The sequence below is a fragment of the Lissotriton vulgaris genome, chromosome 7 (assembly GCF_964263255.1).
Source record: "Lissotriton vulgaris chromosome 7, aLisVul1.2, whole genome shotgun sequence".
NCBI classification, from domain to species: Eukaryota; Metazoa; Chordata; class Amphibia; order Caudata; family Salamandridae; genus Lissotriton; species Lissotriton vulgaris.
In genome coordinates, this window is record NC_141695.1 from 160,345,998 (window position 1) to 160,364,808 (window position 18,811).

Here is an 18,811-nt window from a genome sequence, read left to right on the forward strand (position 1 = left end):
CCCAAAGGCCGTAAAAGAGCACAAAGCTAACCTCTTTCTGGACAGATGGAGTCGGCTGGAGCAAGTTCCTCCTTGGAAAAGCCCTGCTCCAATGACTCCACTGGAACCGGCCCCACAGCGACCTCCATCTACCTCGGCACTGCAACCCTTCATTCCAAAACCCGGGCCTTTGCACCCCTAGTACTGGAGGACATGATGGGTCATTTTTAGAAAATCATCCAAGGCGGCCAAAATGCCTCCATCCACATTATTACATCTGGTCTGGACACAGTGGATTCTGTGGCCCTGGCTATGGTCGCTTACATCTCAGAAGGCATGCCTGGATCCAAACCTCTAACTTTTCACCCGAATTCCAAGCCAATCTGATGGATCTGCCTTTTGATGGGGCACAAAAAAGCCAATTCTGCATGAGCAGTTCAAAACAAGTACAACTACAACCTGCTCCTTAGGACTGTAGCTACCACGCCCCTTGAGAGCTTCTCAAAGATTTCGGCGGTTTCTTGGCTTCTCAAGGGGATTTTCATTGCACCAGTGACAGAAATACTAAGCAAATGTCTTATTTCTGGAGAGTTAAAGTAGATGTTAAGGCTGGATTTGCGGCACTAAGGGCATATGTATGAAAATCCCTCTTTGCGATTCTCAAATAGCGATTTTTTAGAAATCGCTATTTGAGAATTGCAAATAGGGATGTATGTAAAAAAATCACAATTGTTTAGCGATTTCTTAATATTCCTTAATTAAGGAATACTTTCCCATTCATTTCTATTTGCAATTTGAGAATCGCAAATTGAGAATAATTTCAAGGGTGCAAGGCTGATGCACCCCTGAAATGTACATGTGTGGGCATATGGCGCACATACATGTCCTTAGGGCATGTATATGCGCCACATGGCACCTTTACAAATGCCAAAAAGAGCATTTGTGAAAGAAATTGCAAATTACCACCAACTTCAAGTTGGTGGTAATTTGCGATTTCTTAATGAGAAATCGCACAACTTGGGTGCTTCATACATAGCATTTGCAATTTGCGATTCCTGAAATGCTGACGCAAAATTAAGGAATCTCAAATTTTGCGATTCCTTAAGTTTGTGATGCGATTTTAATCATACATCGCATTTTCCGTTTTTTTTAGTCGCAAACGCTGCTTTTTTGCGAATCGCAGCGTTTTCGACTAAAAAAAAGGATGTGACATATGCCCCTTAGAGCCATGGATGGCTGGAGGACCCGTTGAGTGTGTCTGATAAACGGCTATAGATCTCTGATGGTTAGATGACACTCTCTGAGGACTTTTTGGAGGTGACCAAACATCAGTTGTGACTTTGAGCAAACTCCGACGGTGAGACTGGTGAGAATGGTGAGACTGGTGGTTTAACTTATGTATGGGCAGCGCCGTTTTTGCAAGAAAGTGGGATCAGGAATTATTTTTCCCCATGTCAATGCCTGAGAGGGCCACAGATCAGTAATTCATTGTCAGATTCAGAAGGGCATTAAGAGATTAAATAACATTAACAACTGCCTTTCTCCAGGACTGGGTTTGTGCTGACAATGGATGCTCCATAGAATAACATAGGTCTGCTATGTGAAAGGAAAAGTCAATGAAATAGGCCTAGGGCAGTATTATGATAATCCTGCCTGCACCGATGTAAACATGAAATTGATCATAAAAGATGCATACTTGAACGTAGGTTGTTTACAATCAGTCTCTGATCTGGGGTGGATTGAAGCCTAGACTGTTTCAGTTTCATTTGACCACACCCACAGAATTATGTAGAAGCTTTGCTGTCCGGAAGCTCCACTGTGACTCCTTTCATGGATGTTTGTGATTATTCATTATGTACACAATTCCCTGTATTCCTTTTGTTAATATGGGATTCAATTTTGTAGCAGATGAGCATTTCAGTGTCATCATAGAGTGGGCACCTTTTCATTATTTGAGTATTTCAACTTGGTGTCCAGTACATCTCTTTACTTTTGATTCTCATAATTTAATTTCATAATTTGTAGTGGATTTCCTGGTGCCCAATTTGATAATGGCTTATCATTCAAGCCAATGCTCCAATTTAGATTGGAGACTCGTATTCGTTAAGCTACAAATAAAGATATTTTGGCTTACTCCCTCTCAAAACCTCCTCAACTCCAATGCAGATAAATGGGGGGATTAAATTCCCAAGCCCCCATTTTATTCTCTGAATTTACCTTTTTAGGTATTTGCAAATGACAACATGCAAGTGAAAGCTTTATTTGTGTGGTGAAATATGACTTGCTTTGATGTGGGTTCAGCATCTGCTGCAGTTGCAAAAAGCGCACCCAGACAGTAACTTTTATGGGGACCAACTCTACTTGCTAAGTGACCACATTCATGTATGCCATCTTCTACTGGTCCTGACCACGGGTTATACAAAGAGAACTTTCAATACTACAATTTAAAGCCCATACTAAGGGCCATATGTATCAAGCCTTTTGCGATTCGTTAAGGGCGAAATTCGCAGAATTTCGGCCTTAGCGAATCGCAAACGGCCTTTTTACCGATTGTCTAATGTATGAAAAAAGAGCAAAATAAGGAATCGCAAAAAATCGCGATTCCTTATTTTGCTTAAGCATTTAAGGAATCTAAAATTTGCGATTCCTTAAATGCTATGTATGAAGCTTTTCCAAATTGCGATTTCAGGTTTAGAAATCGCAAATTACCACCAACTTGTTGTTGGTGGTAATTTGCGATTTCTTGTAAATATGCACAATTGTGCATTTGTGAGGGTGGCATATGACGCACATACATGCCCATTAGGCATGTATGTGCGCCATATGCACACACATGTAATTTACAGGGGTGCAGCAGGGTGTCCTTGAGACACCCCTGCACCCTTGAAATAATTCTCAAATTGCGATTAGCAAATTGCGAATTCGCAATTTGAGAATTATTTCGCAATCATTCCTATGGGCCGCCTGGCCCATAGGTAATGCATTGGAAATTATTCCTTAATTGCGAATTCGCAAAATGCGAATTCGCAAATAAGGAAGATTAAGGAATCGCTAAAAAAAGCGAATTTCTTCATACATACCGTTTTGCGATTCCTAAATAGCGATTCCTTAAAAATCGCTATTTAGGAATCGCAAAAGGGTTTGTTGATACATATGGCCCTTAGAATGTTAAAAGCGAAATGAAAAGTGCCAGAATGCACATGGAGCTCACTAAAAAGTCAAGGTTAAGGGCCTGATTCAAAGGTAAATTACACTTTTGATCAAGTTTACACTTTGGAGTACACCACACTCTCCTTCCACAGACAATAGTGGGATAACTGAACCTCTGACAGCCCTATGCTACTGAAGTCCATGTGCCACTCATTACATCAGCCACAGCAACACCTACAACAACATTGTCAATGGAGCTGCCAAGAGCAGTAGGACGCTCTTCAAAGCATTCCTGCGCTGCATCAAGCCCCTGGCTGAGCCTCATACCCCTCACTTATATAGCATCCAGTAATGGGTGTCATTCAAAGCCATATCTCTTAAAAACCTCAGCAACATCCTCAACTTCCTCTGAGCCATCTCTTATGGAGATTGTATCTTACCCACATCATTCAGCAAAGCTCTCTCCGGAGAAGCTCTTGCACCCCCATTCACTATTGTCATTGCCTCCCTCCTTCACTCAAGGCATCTTCCTGGAAGCTCACAAGACAGGCCACATCTTCCTACTCCAGAAGAAATCAACATAAGACCCTGATAACCTTGCCAACTGCAACCCATCACTTCCTCAGTAAGAGCATGTAGAAAGCAGTCCATGCTGAACTCCAAGATAAAATCAATGTCAATCATCTCAAGCATGATTACCAATCTGGCTTCAGATTACACAAACTCTGCTGCCTTATACACCAAAAGAAATGCTTCCTTCCTGGCCATGACCTCTGCATCCAGATAATGCTGCTGCCTTTGACACCATTGACTATGCCAACATCTTCAAATTCACAAAGGGACTCACTAGCAACTTTTTTCACTGGTTCTCCTCCAACGTACCCAATAAATACCAGTTCTTTCACATGGGCACCTTCCGGTCACAGATCAATCAATCAGCAGATTTGTAGAGCACTTCTGGTCACCCACAAGGGTATCCAGGCACTAGCAAGTTCCTGGATACCTCACATGGTATTAAACTGGTCACTTACGCAGATGATACCCAGCTTATCATATCACTAAATCAGTTGGAGCGTTCCCCCGATGATCTATGTTCCTGCCTCAAAGACATTACCTGCTGGATGAACAGCTCGCATCTCAAATTGAACAGTGAAAAAACAGAGATCCTGGTATTGGGCAACCAATCTAAATTCACACCCAATACTATGTGGCCATCTTGCACGGGACCAGCACCTATCCCAAAAGAAGACATAAAAAGCCTGGGAAAATGGCTTGACCAGGACCTCACGTTTAATACCCATGCAAGGAAAACCGCGGGCGTCTGCTTTGGTCTTCTCCGAACAACCCGCAAAATCCTTCCCCTCTTACCTCCCGATTCCAGGAAACTTCTTATCCAGGGGCTTATCCTCTCTAGACTGGATTATGGCAATGCCCTGTACCTGGGTGCCCCTAAAACAGTCATCGCTAAACTGCAGGTAGTTCAGAATTCTGCAGCCAGGCTCCTCACAGGCACAAAAAATCGGTGCTCAGCGAAGCCCGCTCTAAGATCTCTCCACTGGCTCCCAATACAGGAGAGAGTCCACTTTAAAATCCTGTGCACTACTCACAAGATCCTTCATGGCAAGGCCCTCCCCCATCCTAAAAGACATGATTTAACCATACAAAGCCGATAGAAAGGTACAGTCTGACCTCCTTCATTTAGCCTTCATGCCCAGAATCAAGAAGGCACGCACAGGGGTTCGTCTCTTTTCCTACAACGCCCTCAAGCTTTGGAATTCCCTGCCCCTTGCCATCTGCAGCAAATCCAACCTTCTATCTTTCAGTAAACTACTGAAAACCTGGCTTTTCCCTTAAACTCCATCGTTTTCTCTAGCACACTCCGTAGCGCTGGGACGCCCCCGGGTAGCCATGCGCTTTACAAATCTTTTTCATTTAATTTCAGTTGATTCGCCAAATAGCCAGGTCTTCACAGACTTTCGGAACTCTGGAAGAGATGGGGAGGTCCGTAGATGAAAGGGTAGCTTGTTCCATTTCTTCACTGCTAGACAGGAGAAGGTGATCCCTGTCACCTAATAAGTCCCCAAGGGTCAGAGCTGTCACTCTTAATGCATTTGAAATATGCAGTATGTACTAGCACAGGATATTAGAGGGTAGATCCGGAGGTTATTGCACACTTCAAAACCACACTGCAATATCCAACACCCAGTCTGCCAATTTTCATTTAATGTCGTCCCCTTTGGTTCTATCAGACAAAAGTCTCACTACAGCTATACAATATGTTTGAATTGCATGAGATAACATCTAAGATCACCTATTGCCTTTTTAGGTCTCATCTACAAACAGCTTTACAGATGTTTGGAAGTGCCATGCGTTGTTCACTTTTTGACAAGCCTTACCTCTCGCAGACAGAAAGTGTCCAGGATGCGATCACCCAGAGCCCCATAGTCAGGATGAGCAGGAGGCGGCCGGGATAGGTGTTCATTAGTATCTTTAGAACAAACTGGTACTGGAATTTGATCTTGTTGAGGGAGCCAATGCTGCGGTATGAGGCATCCACCAGCACACGGCTGTACAGGAGGATTGTTCTGGGGAGCAGGTAGATGCGTAGAAACATCAGGATGGAGAGAATGGTGTCCATGTCCGAGAGGAACGTGGCATTGGAGGGATCGTCCTGGAGTCCACAGTCGCTGCCAGTTGGGAAAGGGTGGATCAGACAAACGAGAAGCTCCAGTAGGATCCAGCCCACCTTCTTAGCATTGACCGCAATCTGCCAGTCTTCCAATGAGTTATCGTTCATAAATAGCTGAATAGAGAAGACAAGGTGAGAAATTAGATTATGTTTCATCGGGAAACATCCTTTACAACGCAACTTTTACCACGCAGTGCTTTTACATCGCAACTTTTACAACGCAAACCATTACAACGCATTGCGCTGGGGGGCGCTCTAGGATAGGGAATAGATTTAATTTACTATCCAACACCTTCCCTACTATCCACGGGGACTGGAGTTGGAATAGTAAATTAAACTATTCACTATCCAGCACCCCTCAACACTATGCGTTGTAAAGGCATGCGTTGTAAAAATTGCGATGTAAAAGCATGCAATGTAAAACCATGCATTGTGATGTCATACATCCTGTTTCATCTTGTAAGTTTCCGCTATGCAAGGATTGTATGGTTTCTAGCACTACTCTTCAGTCTTACGGCGTCACAGTATGCTTCGCTAAATGAGGCAGCGAATAATGGAAGCTAGCTGTATCTATTGGTCATGGCATCACATTGCAAATGACTACGCTGACACTGACAAGGGAAACACATGCTTTGCCTATTCTTCATCAGCAACAACAAGGAAGTGGATGGAATGCTTGAATTAATCTCAGCCACTGGCAATCACTCAGGGCTGCATCACAGTCCATTGTTTTTCGCCCACCATGCCACCTCAGTTTGGACCCAGCCATATGCAAATCAATCTTGCCCCTGCTCCAATAGGAACAGTGCAGCCTGAACTGCCCGGCCAGGTCCTCCCTGAGCCGGAACTCAAGCAACCCAAGAAAGGGTTTGCCCTGATTAGGGCTTTAAGTAGGGCTCCCAGTTTTTCGTTTCTACTGATTTTTATAGATAAATACAGACAAAAAACGATCTGTTTTCCTGTCTGTATTTACTTTTAAATACAGAAAAATACAGAAAATAGGCCTTCTTTGGATGGATTATTCTATTGTCAATCATGAGTACTAGGTAGTTAGGTATACAAATTGAGTGATAGAGAAATGAAAAAAGTCAATAGATGTCCTAACTAAGCGTAATTAAGTGCAGATTTACAGTTACTTATGCTATTTTACAATGCACTTTCTTTTAGATACTGCTATTGAGCTGTAAAGTTCTGAAACCTTTCGGACATTTATAAGCACATATACATTTATCAGCTAAATAAATGTGGAAAAATATCCATTGCAGCTTCATTTATACAGAAAACACAAAATAAAAATGGATAAATACTGAAAAAAGAGCAAAAACAAATATGGATAAATACAGAAGGAAATGTAGAAAAAATAAATACCATGAAACCGGGAGCCTTACTTATAAGAGAGATCTAGCTTGGTTCCAGTAGCACAGTGAGCACTGGACCCAGGTCTTGGAATACCTGGCACACTTGGATGTCAACTAAAAGAACAACAAGGTGATGGATGGAATGCTTGAATGAATCTCAACCACTGACAATCAGGTATGTCAGACCATTGTTTTTGTCCACCATGCTACTTCAGCTTGGAGCCATCTGTTTGCAAATCAGTCTTGAGTTGACCCTGCTCCGATGTGAACAGTACAGCCCAATTGCCAGGCAAAGCTACACCAACTGAAAATCCACAATGCAGGTGAAAATGGTCTTGGGTTGGTTCCTGGAAGACCTGGACTGTTTCTATTGGAGCGGGATCAAGACTGTTTTCCAAGTGAATGGGTTTCAAACAATGGACAGGGATCCCCCCACCTCCCAAGGCTGGGATTAATTCCAGCCTTCCATTTGTCACTAATTTGTATACTTCAGTGCGACTCTCTAAGTGGGACCGTATGCCCAGATGTGGGTTGTGTGCCACTAAAATCAAGCTATACCTGACTGGTGAGCCCTAATAAAGGGGAACCCTGTCTTGAGTTGCTTGTGTTCTGGTTCAGGGAGTACATGGCTTTAAAAAGTTTCTTACGTGTCAGCATGGATTTTGTAGCACTGCGTCTCCAAGTCTTATGTGTGCAAACTATGTCTCTTGCTTTGCCAAGGATTTGTGGGGATATTTCAGGCATTGATGACTGGAAACACTTTCTGTCAGGTAAATGAGGTGGCCAGACTCACGGTAATAAAAAGACACTCAGTTGGAAATCAGGTCACTCGCGAGGGTTCGTTAAAACTTGAGATATTTTAGGTCTCAAAGCCATATGTACTGACTGCTGGATGTATGTGGTGCTTATAAAAGCCCAAATACATACAGCATGCAGAGCACTTGTATATGGTGTTATTAGAGCACCACCGGATTTCTGTATGTACGTGGTGCTTTTAAAGGCCCACATACATACAGCATGTGTATACACAGCATATATATGTGGTGCACATAGAGAAATGAAATGAAATGAAAAATAAATTTCTAAAGCGCACTGCGGCCAAGCGGCTTCCTGGCGCTAAGGGGCACATCAGTATCTACAGAGGGTCCCAACAGAGATTAGCCGGGGAATGCCTGAAGAAAAAGAAAAGTTTTGAGGGCTTTACGAAAGTGGGAAAAAATAGGGATAGAGTGAATGGAAAGAGGGAGATTGTTCCAAATCTGGGGGGCCAGCACAGAGAATCGGGTGCCCCCGGTGCGGGATTTGCGGAAGCGGGGGACGTGAAGAAGAGAAAGAGAAGAAGAGCGGAGAGAACGGCTGGGGGCGTGAGAAGATATTAGAGAGTTAATGAAAAGCGGGGCAGAGCGAGCGTGCGCCCGGAAGGCCAAGCAAGCTAGTTTGAACTGAGACCTGAAATGAACCGGGAGCCAATGGAGGGTTTTGAGGGCCGGGGTGATGTGGGAGGATTTGGGAAGATGAAGGATAAGGCGGGCCGCCTGGTTTTGGATGGCCTGGAGACGGCGAGTTTCGTAGGCAGGAATACCTACGTACAAGCCGTTTCCATAATCCAGGCGGGAAGTGATGAGGGCCGTGATAATGGTTTTGAGAGCATCAACAGAAAAAAACCGGGAGATCTTACGAATTAGACGGAGGGAGAAAAAACAAGAAGACACAACGGAACTGATTTGGGCGTGCATGGACAGATCATTGCTGATCTTGATGCCCAAAGTCCGGACAGAGGAGACTGGGGAGGGGGGAGGGCCAAAAGAAAGGGGCCAGTGAGCTGAGGACCAGGGGTTAGACGAGCCACCAGTGAGGACGAGCTCTGTCTTATCGGGATTGAGCTTCAAATGATTGAAGCTCATCCACTGGGAAATGAAAATAAGAGTGGAACGAAACTTAGGGAGAGAGTCAGCTGGGGATGAAAGCACTCCGGATTGCTGTATGCATGCAGAGCTTCTAAAGGCCCTCATGCATACAGCATGTGTATGTACAGTACATGTGGGCGGTGCTTATAGAGTGCCACCAGATTGCTGTATGTATACAGTGCACATAGAGCACCCCTGGATTGCTGTATGTATGCAGTGCACATAGAGCACCCCTGGATTGCTGTATGTATGCCATGCTTCTAAAGGCCCACATACATACAGCATGTGTATGTACAGCACATGTGTGTGGTGTTATAGAGCACCCCCGGATTGCTGTATGCATGTGGTGCTCATAGAGCACCCCCGGATTGCTGTTTATATGCAGTGCTTATAGAGCACCCCCGGATTGCTGTTTATATGCAGTGCTTATAGAGCACCCCCGGATTGCTGTTTATATGCAGTGCTTATAGAGCACCCCCGGATTGTTGTATGTATGTCGTGCACATAGAGCACCCCGGGATTGCTGTCTGTATGCGGTGCTATAGAGCACCCCCCGGATTGCTGTATTTACGCAATGCACATAAAGCACCCCCAGATTGCTGTATGTATGCAGTGCTTATAGACCCCCGGATTGCTGTATATATGCATGCTTATAGACCACCCCCCGTATCGCTGTATGCATGCGGTGCTCATAGAGCACCCCCGGATTGCTGTATATATGCGGTGCGTATGTACAGCACAAGTGTGTGGTGTTATAGAGCGCCCTTGTATTGCTGTATGTATGCAGTGTTCATAGAGCACCCCCGGATTGCTGTATGTATGCAGTGTTCATAGAGCACCCCCCGGATTGCTGTATGCAAGCGGTGTTCATAGAGCACCCCCGGATTGCTGTATGTATGCAGTGTTCATAGAGCACCCCCGGATTGCTGTATGTATGCAGTGTTCTTAGAGCACCCCCTGGATTGCAGTATCCATGCAGTGCTCATAGAGCACCCCCAGTATTGCAGTATGCATGCAGTGCTCATAGAGCACCCCCAGATTGCTGTATTTATGCGGTACACATAAAGCATCCCCTGGATTGCAGTATGCATGCGGTGCTCATAGAGCACCCCCTGGATTGCTGTATGTATGCGGTGCACATAAAGCACCCCCTGGATTACTGTATGCATGCAGTGTTCATAGATCACCCCCTGGATTGCTGTATGTATGCGGTGCACATAAAGCACCCCCTGGATTGCTGTATGCATGCAGTGCACATAAAGCACCCCCTGGATTGCAGTATGCATGCAGTGCACATAAAGCACCCCCTGGATTGCAGTATGCATGCAGTGCTTATAGAGCACCCCTCGGATTGCTGTATGCATGTGGTGCTCATAGAGCACCCCCAGATTGCTGTATGCATGCAGTGCTCATAAAGCACCCCCGGATTGCAGTATGCATGCAGTGCTCATAGAGCACCCCCAGATTGCTGTATGCATGTGGTGCTCATAGGCTTGCTCTGGGCAGCGGAGAGCCCCAGATAAGCAGACGCCGGACTCACAACGGTCTCCAGAGTGCACACTGAGGACATATCCGCGCGCCTTGTCACACAAGGCCTCGCAGATCCAATCAATAGTCCCAGGGCTGTGTCTGACGGCAGGACCCCCCTGCGTCCCCGAGATAACGAGTGCACGACTTGTGGCACTGATAACACAGTCCAGCACGCAATATCTGTGCTGCTCCGAGCCTCCTCCGCACAGGTGGGGTCTCACTTGGCCTCTGCCTGCACCCCGCACAAAGAGGGGGTTCGGGTAGAGAGGCGCTGTAATAAGGGAAGAGAGGCGCTGTATTAAGGGAAGAGAGGCGCTGTAAGAAATTCTTTTAGTGGCTTTCAGCCTGCGCGAGGCACTGACATTTTAAAAGCGCCCTGTGCAATGTTGGACGCCAGGAACCTACTTTGCTGTATACACAAATGCCATTGTTCTGTTTGCACTCGCAAACCTTTGAGTGCATTAGGAACCGGGACAGTTGATCCTTCAAATGTTTCCGTGCACAGTGGCATCTGTTTGTCACCGCGCTCCACCCCCCCCCCCCCTTTTCCAGGCAGTCTGTCACGTGGTGCAAATCAGACGTGTTCAGGTGACACGAGCGCCACCCCTCCTCCTGCCACGATGCAGTGTTGGTGCTTTAAGCAGCACAGGGTTGGGAATGTTGGAGTGTTATGTTAATTCCTAAAGGGATAATTACATACGATAGCGCTTCATTGGCTATCAAGGCTGTGTACTTGTTGTGTTACACATGCAGCCCAATAAATGGCACTACAGTTGGAGTCGCAATGCAGAAAACCCTGACGCATTCCTATGACGACATCGTAAAAACAGTCTGCTCAGCCCCGAGGACACACTGCTAGTAAGCAATAGTCTGTTGACAGTCTTTCCAGTCTGTTTGTGAAAAAGGCAGCAAGTTTCAAGGTAGGGTGGTCGCACTTGGACAGGAAGGGTGTAATTTGGCAAAATAAAATCCCTAGACCGTCGAGGGATGAGGCGGGTCTGCGGGCCCTAGTCCACACAGACACCGTCTTGCCGAGCAACACCCAAGGCCCGATCTCCTGCCCGATGACACTGCCGCTGCACCTTCACCCACCTCCGGACCCGAGTAGTAGCCCCCAGACCTCCGAACGCCAGCACACACAAACCACTGAACCGCATGCTCCTCAACATACACTTCCTGCACAGACATGGCGTAGAAATCTGGGACCTCTTCAACACTCACACACATGCCCAACTTTGTCTTTTTCACAGAGACCTGGACCAACGCCAGATCGGCACCCGACATTGCAACCGCCATCCCCGACGGATACAAGATCCTGAAAAAAGACCAACACACCCACCCAGGAGGAGGCCTTGCCATCATCCACAAAAGCTCCCTCTGCACGGCAATCACTCGGACGACACCTCGCCCCCATGGAACACATCCACTTCGAGATCCAGACCAACCCCAGAATGATGCTTTGCAGAACCCTAGTCTACAGACCTCCTGGCTCCCGCACTCCATTCACTAATGTAATCGCCACACTACATACTACTCGGAGATCTAAACTTCCACCTGGACTACCACGACGACCTTAACACCACTTCCCTACTCGAGAACCTCACCAGCAGAGGACTGAAGCAACTTGTCTTCGCCCCACTCCAACAGCAGGACACACACTCTACCCCATATTTCCAGGGGAAACAGCCTCTTCTTCAGCCACACCACAGAACTGCTCTGGACTGGCCACCACTGCACATCGCCTCTCATGCAGAATCTGGAACAAAGTCTCAGAGGAACACATCTTTTCCGCCCTCACCTGCACTCCACCCCCAACTACGACAGACGCCAACACCTTGGGAAGCAATGTCCACAAATGGATCTCAAACTGCGCCAGCACACTCTCCCACTCCAGAAAATAACAAGACAACACTACAAGAAAGCAACCTGGTTCATCATGGCTTCCCAAGAACCCAAGCACTCCGGCTGACGACTGGAAAAGACGTGCAGAAACATCAAAACTCCAGATACATGCATGGCCTACAAAAAAGCCACCATGGCACACCACCAACTCATCAAATCCACAAGGAGGAGCTTCTTCCAAGACAGAATCCTCTCCAATGCCAACAAACCCAAGAAACTCTTCTCCATCATACAGGAATTTGCCAAACCTAACAGTGGAACAACAGACGTTTCTTCCTCCCAAGACCTCTGCAATTAACTCTTTCACCTCAAGATCAAGAAGATCTGAAACAATTTCGATAACCAAGACTTCTGCACTGCCTCATCCCCCACCTCCAGCAATGGCAACCAACAGACCCTATTTACTTGGACCCCACTCATGACAGAATACACCCTAAAGACCATGAAGACCTTCCACTCCGGACCACCCTCAGACTCCTGCCCGCCACACATCTTCCACAGGGCCGCCACAACTATTGCACCTGAGCTACGTTGCACTATCAACTGCTCCCTTGAGACCGCCACATTCCCCAACAACTGGAAGGATGCCAAAGTCAACCCCCAACTTAAGAAGCCCTCTGCAGACACGACAGACCTCAAGAATTTTAGGTCCATTTCACTGCTTCCTTTCGCAGCCAAGGTCATCAAAAATTCCGTCAACACCCAGCTAGCCTTCTTCATCGAGGCCAACAACATCCTAGACACCTCCCAATTCGGATTTTGCAGCCACCACAGCACCGAGACCACCCTCCTCGCCACCACAGACGACATCCGCACCTTCCTCGACCAAAGCCAAATGGCTGCCCTCATCCTCCTGGATTTCTCAGCAGCCTTTGACATCGTCTCCCACCGCACACTAGCCACCAGACTCAACGTCATTGGCATCTGAGGAAAGGCCCTAGACTAGATACGCTCATTCCTCACGCGTTTAACACCGAGAATAAGACTCCCGCCCTTCCTCTCGGAACCTACAGAGACCAGATGCGGAGTACCCCAAGGATCCTCCTTCAGCCCCACCCTCTTCAACGTCTACATGGCCCCCCTCGCAACCATCGTCAGAAACCACCGGCTCAACATCATCTCCTATGCTGATGACACCCAACTCATCCTCTCCCTCACCAAGGAACCCAGCATCACCAAGCATAACTTTCAAGAAGGGATGAAAGCTGTCGCAACCAGGATGAAGAACTGCTGCCTGAAACTCAACTCAGAGACAACAACAGAAGTCCTCTTCCTCGTCTCTACCCCATCCACATAGGATGACACTTGGTGGCCCCTTATCCTCAGAAACTCACCCACCACGACAGACCATGCACGTAACCTCAACATCATATTGGACTCATCGCTCACTACGAATTGCCAGATCAACGCCGACTCCTCCGCATTATTCAACACCCTCCACATACTACGAGAAACAGTCAAATGAATACCCCCTGACTCCAGTTAAACAGTCACTAACACCCTCATCACCAGCAGACTGGACTATGGCAACACCCTCTATGCCGGAATCAACAAAAAACTCCTCCACATACTCCAGACCGTGCAGAACGACACAGCCAGACTAATCCTCGATATTTCCACCGGCACAACCACATCACCTAACACCTCTGTGATCTCCACTAGCTCTCTGTCGAAAGAAGAATAGCTTTCAAGCTGCTCACGCACACCTCCAAGACCCTCCACAACATCGGACCTCAATAACTCAACAACCGCCTCCCCTTCCACGCCCCCAAGAGAAACCTCTGATTAGCTGACCTTTCCCTAGCCACCGTCCCACGCTTCTACAGGAACAAAGCGCAGGAAGATCCTTCTCATACCTTGCAGCAAAGACCTGGAACAATCTCCTCCCTCTTCACCTCCGGCGAAGACTGACACTGCATCAATTCAGGAAAGACCTCAAGACCTGGCTCTTTGAATGACCTCAACGGAACCGCACACACACACACGCCCACGCCTTGAGTCTCTTACGGGTGAATAGTGTACTTTACAAACCCCTGATTGAGGGATTCAACTTGGTGTGGGATCCTTTTTCTGAGGTGTTTTCACTTTATTGCTGTTTGAAGTGTTGCACAAATACTTCACACACTGCCTCTAAGTTAAGCCTGACTGTTCTGTGCCAAGCTATCAGAAGGTTAAATACAAGTTAATTTAGGCTTGGCTTTTGCCTCACCCTGACAAGGATTGTGGTTGCTGCTTGACCAGGGCCCTCACCCCACTCAACCAACAACCCAGTTTCTTGCAGTCTCTGTGAGGGGAGAATCCCCTGTGATCTGGTTGGATGACTGCCGTATTGACTACCTACTGCATGATGTTTCTCACCACTGTCCCTCAACATTGTTGGGTCTTGCATATGTTATTATAGGATTAGAATGCAGAATTCTGAATATTATCTTTGAAGGTAGGAAAGAAGTTGCTTCTTAGCCTGCTCCCTGGCATTTGGGCAATGCCATGTGTTGTCCTTCAATGGACCGAATATGTAACAAGTGTAACAGAGAGGGTCACTGTGCAAACATTTACAAGAGTGTCAAAACTTACAGATAAAGTCTGTGAATGTACTCATATTGAAATATTGTTCAAGGTGTCAGGCTCAAGTGCTGAAACTGTTGTGTTATGTATGTATGTTTCTGTGTGGTATTTCTAGAACACAAACCTAGAGAACAGGCCGCGGAGCCCTGAGGATCCCTGTATAAGGTCAAAGACAAGCCTAACATCAATGAGCGATAGGAGAGGTAGCGGTTTGTGGGCTGTTAATGTATTGCATGGCAGTGTTCTTTAAAGAGGTGCGACTTCACATCACTTCACATCACTGTCGAGGTGGTGTCGATGAATTTAGTCACGTTGTTTCAGATCCTGGGTTCATGGATGGAAATGGCCTGCTGCCTTGTTTTTGAATTTTGTACACTTCTTGAAAGATTTTTAGGGATTTAGAGTTGGGAGGGATGGGTACTTCACAGACGTGATGGATATCCGGTCCACTTTATGACAGGTGTATTAAAACAATGCACTTGTAATAAGGCTGATCCTATATCTATCATGTTTATAACAGGCTACCTGTCCACCAAGCTCTAATTCTCCTAAGTCTGCAGGCTGATGGTGTCCAAAATTGGTTTGCAATGACTTATCAATAGTTTATCAGAGTATATAAAGGCCAATGGAATGTTGATAAATGAGAGGAAAACAAAAACAATGTAAATAAGTAAAAAAGTACTGAAATGATATAAATGCAAGGGCAAGAATTGGGGTCCGTTAAATCTTATAGGTACCTCAGAGGTCTATCTAATGATGGAGGCTCTTTTCAGGAGCAAAGACAAGATTTGCAGAGAAAAGGACACGCGCTATTCCTTGCTTTCCATACCTTACAGAGATAATTTAATGGCTCAAGATTTCTGCCCTTGATAAACGTATTAGCAGCTAAACTGTTACTGAGTTATGGAAGTGAAGCACCATGAGAGAGAGATGTGAAAATCTTGAATGGGATACTCACACAGTTCTTTAGGTCCCCTTTTCATCTCCTCATTTATAACACAGAGAAGGCTTGAGTTTTTTCAATTGAAGGAAACCATTGCAAGAAAAAAGAACTATATCAAAGTATTGACGTGTCTACAGTTAACCACTGGATATCAACTTTGTCAAGCACTCTGTGAAGAAATATGTGTAAGAACAAATGCACCACGTAGGCAGTACCTGGATCAAGCATTGGACGACAGGGGAGCTTACTCACTCTGGGAAAGTATCCTCTCCTATGATGCATTTGAAAAAGCGACTAGCCGTATAGCGAAGAAACTCTCCCAGGCAACAGATAAAGAGGTATTTCCAGCCAGGTCCCATTCATGGATGATCTTAAATGAGTATAAAACATCAAACCTCAGCCTGACTTGGAGACCGGGTGGTTAAGGAAGGAAAAGATCTTCTTTGTAAGATATAGTTTTGGACTCCTACCTGGTCTGGCCCCTGGTGCTCCTTGGGGATGGGTCTTGAATACGTTTTTGTGTAGGATGTGTGGGTTCGGGAACGAGACTGTTACTCATATGGCCTGTCTTTGTGATTGTCTGTTAAGTGAGAGGAAGGCACTGCTTAAGGTAGCATTTAATCAGAGAGGAATTTGCATGTGTGGACAAGCTGTCGTTGTCTTTTTTTAAAGCAGCAGACAATTTTATGTTGTAAATTTACTACATTTTTGCAAATTGCATCAAGAAAGACATCAGGAAGAAGCCTGCTGGATGAAAATGTTATCTGTGTTAGACACTTTAGTACTGTATCTCTTTCCTTGGTATATGCTCTTAGGTTTGACAAAAGATTTGAATGAAGTATAAAAAACGGGGTTTGGTTGTAAATTATTGTGAATTGCATGTTAAAATATATTTTCTTTTTTCATTAGTGTAATGGTTTTAATTAGCTATGCACTATTAAATAAACTTGAAACTTCTTTCAGTGACCAATGGTGTCCCGGCTGCTAGTGTAGTGAGACCTTCAGGGGATGGTGAGCTTGTCTGTAAAATAAGTTGGTTTGTGGTTGCTTTATAAATGATGCAGATGGTTTTGAAGTTGGTGCCTGCCAGCAAGGGAAGCCAATGGAGTTTCATCATGATGGGGGGATGTGAGCATATTTCTGCAAGCCCTGTAGGAGATATGCTGTAGCATTTAGGATGGAGCATGGCGATGCCACCATCTATATGTCAACGTATAAGGGCTTGAACAGGAATTCTGAAGTCTCTTTCTGGAAGGAACAGTTTTAACTTCTGTAGAAGACACAGCTATTGGCTGACCATCCTTGTTTTTTAATAAATGTGTTCCTTGAGTGTGAGGCTGGTGTCCAGGGTGCATTCTAGACACTTGGCATTCATTGAAAGTTGGAGTTCGATGTGGTCATAGTTCATGTAGTTGAGACAGAATTGTACTTTTTCTTGTGCACTATTCTTGGCAAAAACCATGAATTCTATCTTGGTTGGGTTAAGATTCAGGTTGACGCTGGACATCGAGGTCTGGGTTATGTACAGACAGTGTTTGAGGCATTGGATATCTGAAGCAGAGATACTTTTAAATAGAGATGTATATCACTGGCATAGTGGTAAGTCTTAATGTGCTTATCTGTGAATGGTGCTCCATGTAGAGGTTGAAGGTGACAGGACCGTATGGAACCCTGAGGAACTCTTAGGTGATAGGGGTTGTTTGAGACCTGAAGTGCCACATATGAACAAACTGGTGTCGGCTGGAAAAGTAAGAGGAGAACCAGTGAAGCACATTGCCAGTGATTACAATTCGAGACTTCAGTATGTGTATTAAGGTGGAATGATTGGCTATGTTGGAGGCAGCTGAGAGGTCCACCAATTTCAGAAAACAGGGGTTGTTTAATCTGTGGTCCAGAGTATAGCATCTACGATATGTAAGATAGCAGTCTCTATGCTCCAGTGTGATCTGAAGCCATATTTGGTAGTCATGCAAGGCATGCTTAACATTAATGTGATTTTGGAGTCCAGCATAGATAATTTTTTCCATGATATTACCGATGAATGGTAGGTGAGTGATGTGCTTGTAGTTGGCAAGGTCATCAGGGTCTAGTGTAGGCTTTGTTTGGAAAGAGAGGATTCCAGCCTGTCTTGAAAACTTAGAAGATGCCTCAACGAAGGAGGCATTGACAATGGTGAGTATCATTGAGAGACCGTTCACAGAGCAAGCTTAGATGTAGCAGAAATTTAAGACATCATCTTCTTAATAAGTGGCATGTGAGAGAGTATATATGTGATATCTTCAATAGAAGGGGCTTTAAAGGAGCTAAAGTGTGGATTTTCTTTTTGCTGGAGGAGCTGAGAGCGATGAGGTATTGGCCTGGCAGGTGGATTTGAATGTGATAAAGAGACCCTACTGTGGTATGAGTGGGCTGCTTTAGGATCTCCTTTAACAATGAGTAGAATTAGGAGTGGGCAAAAAACATGATATCATGTTTATGAAGTCCACTGTTCAGGGCCGGTCTTAGGGCAGTGCGACTGGTGTAGCCGCACTGGGTGTTGACCTGTGGAGGGGGGCGCTGTGACCTCAGGGGGGCGCTATGTTTAGCAATATCTTATGATATGAGAGATGAGGGTCACTTTTGCAGGTTGTGGTGAGAGAATCAATAGAAGCAGTCAAGGGATGAGGGGGCACCAAAGGTGATTGTTGCATTGGGCGCCACCAGCGCTAAAGCCTGCTATGCTACTATTAGACCACTGGCATAAGTCGGGAAGCTAAAACTTGTATTGAGGGACTTTGACACTGTGGTG

The 18,811-nt window shown here is 45.6% G+C and overlaps 1 protein-coding gene across 1 annotated transcript in view; it reads right to left on the minus strand.

The window, feature by feature from the left end:
* KCNN4 (potassium calcium-activated channel subfamily N member 4) overlaps positions 1 to 18,811 on the minus strand; it is a 453,327-nt gene that overhangs the window by 216,159 nt on the left and 218,357 nt on the right. The window contains exon 3 of the mRNA XM_086929858.1: positions 5,526 to 5,932. Within this exon, the coding sequence (XP_086785984.1) occupies positions 5,526 to 5,932 (407 nt within the window). The remainder of the gene's footprint in view (positions 1 to 5,525; positions 5,933 to 18,811) is intronic.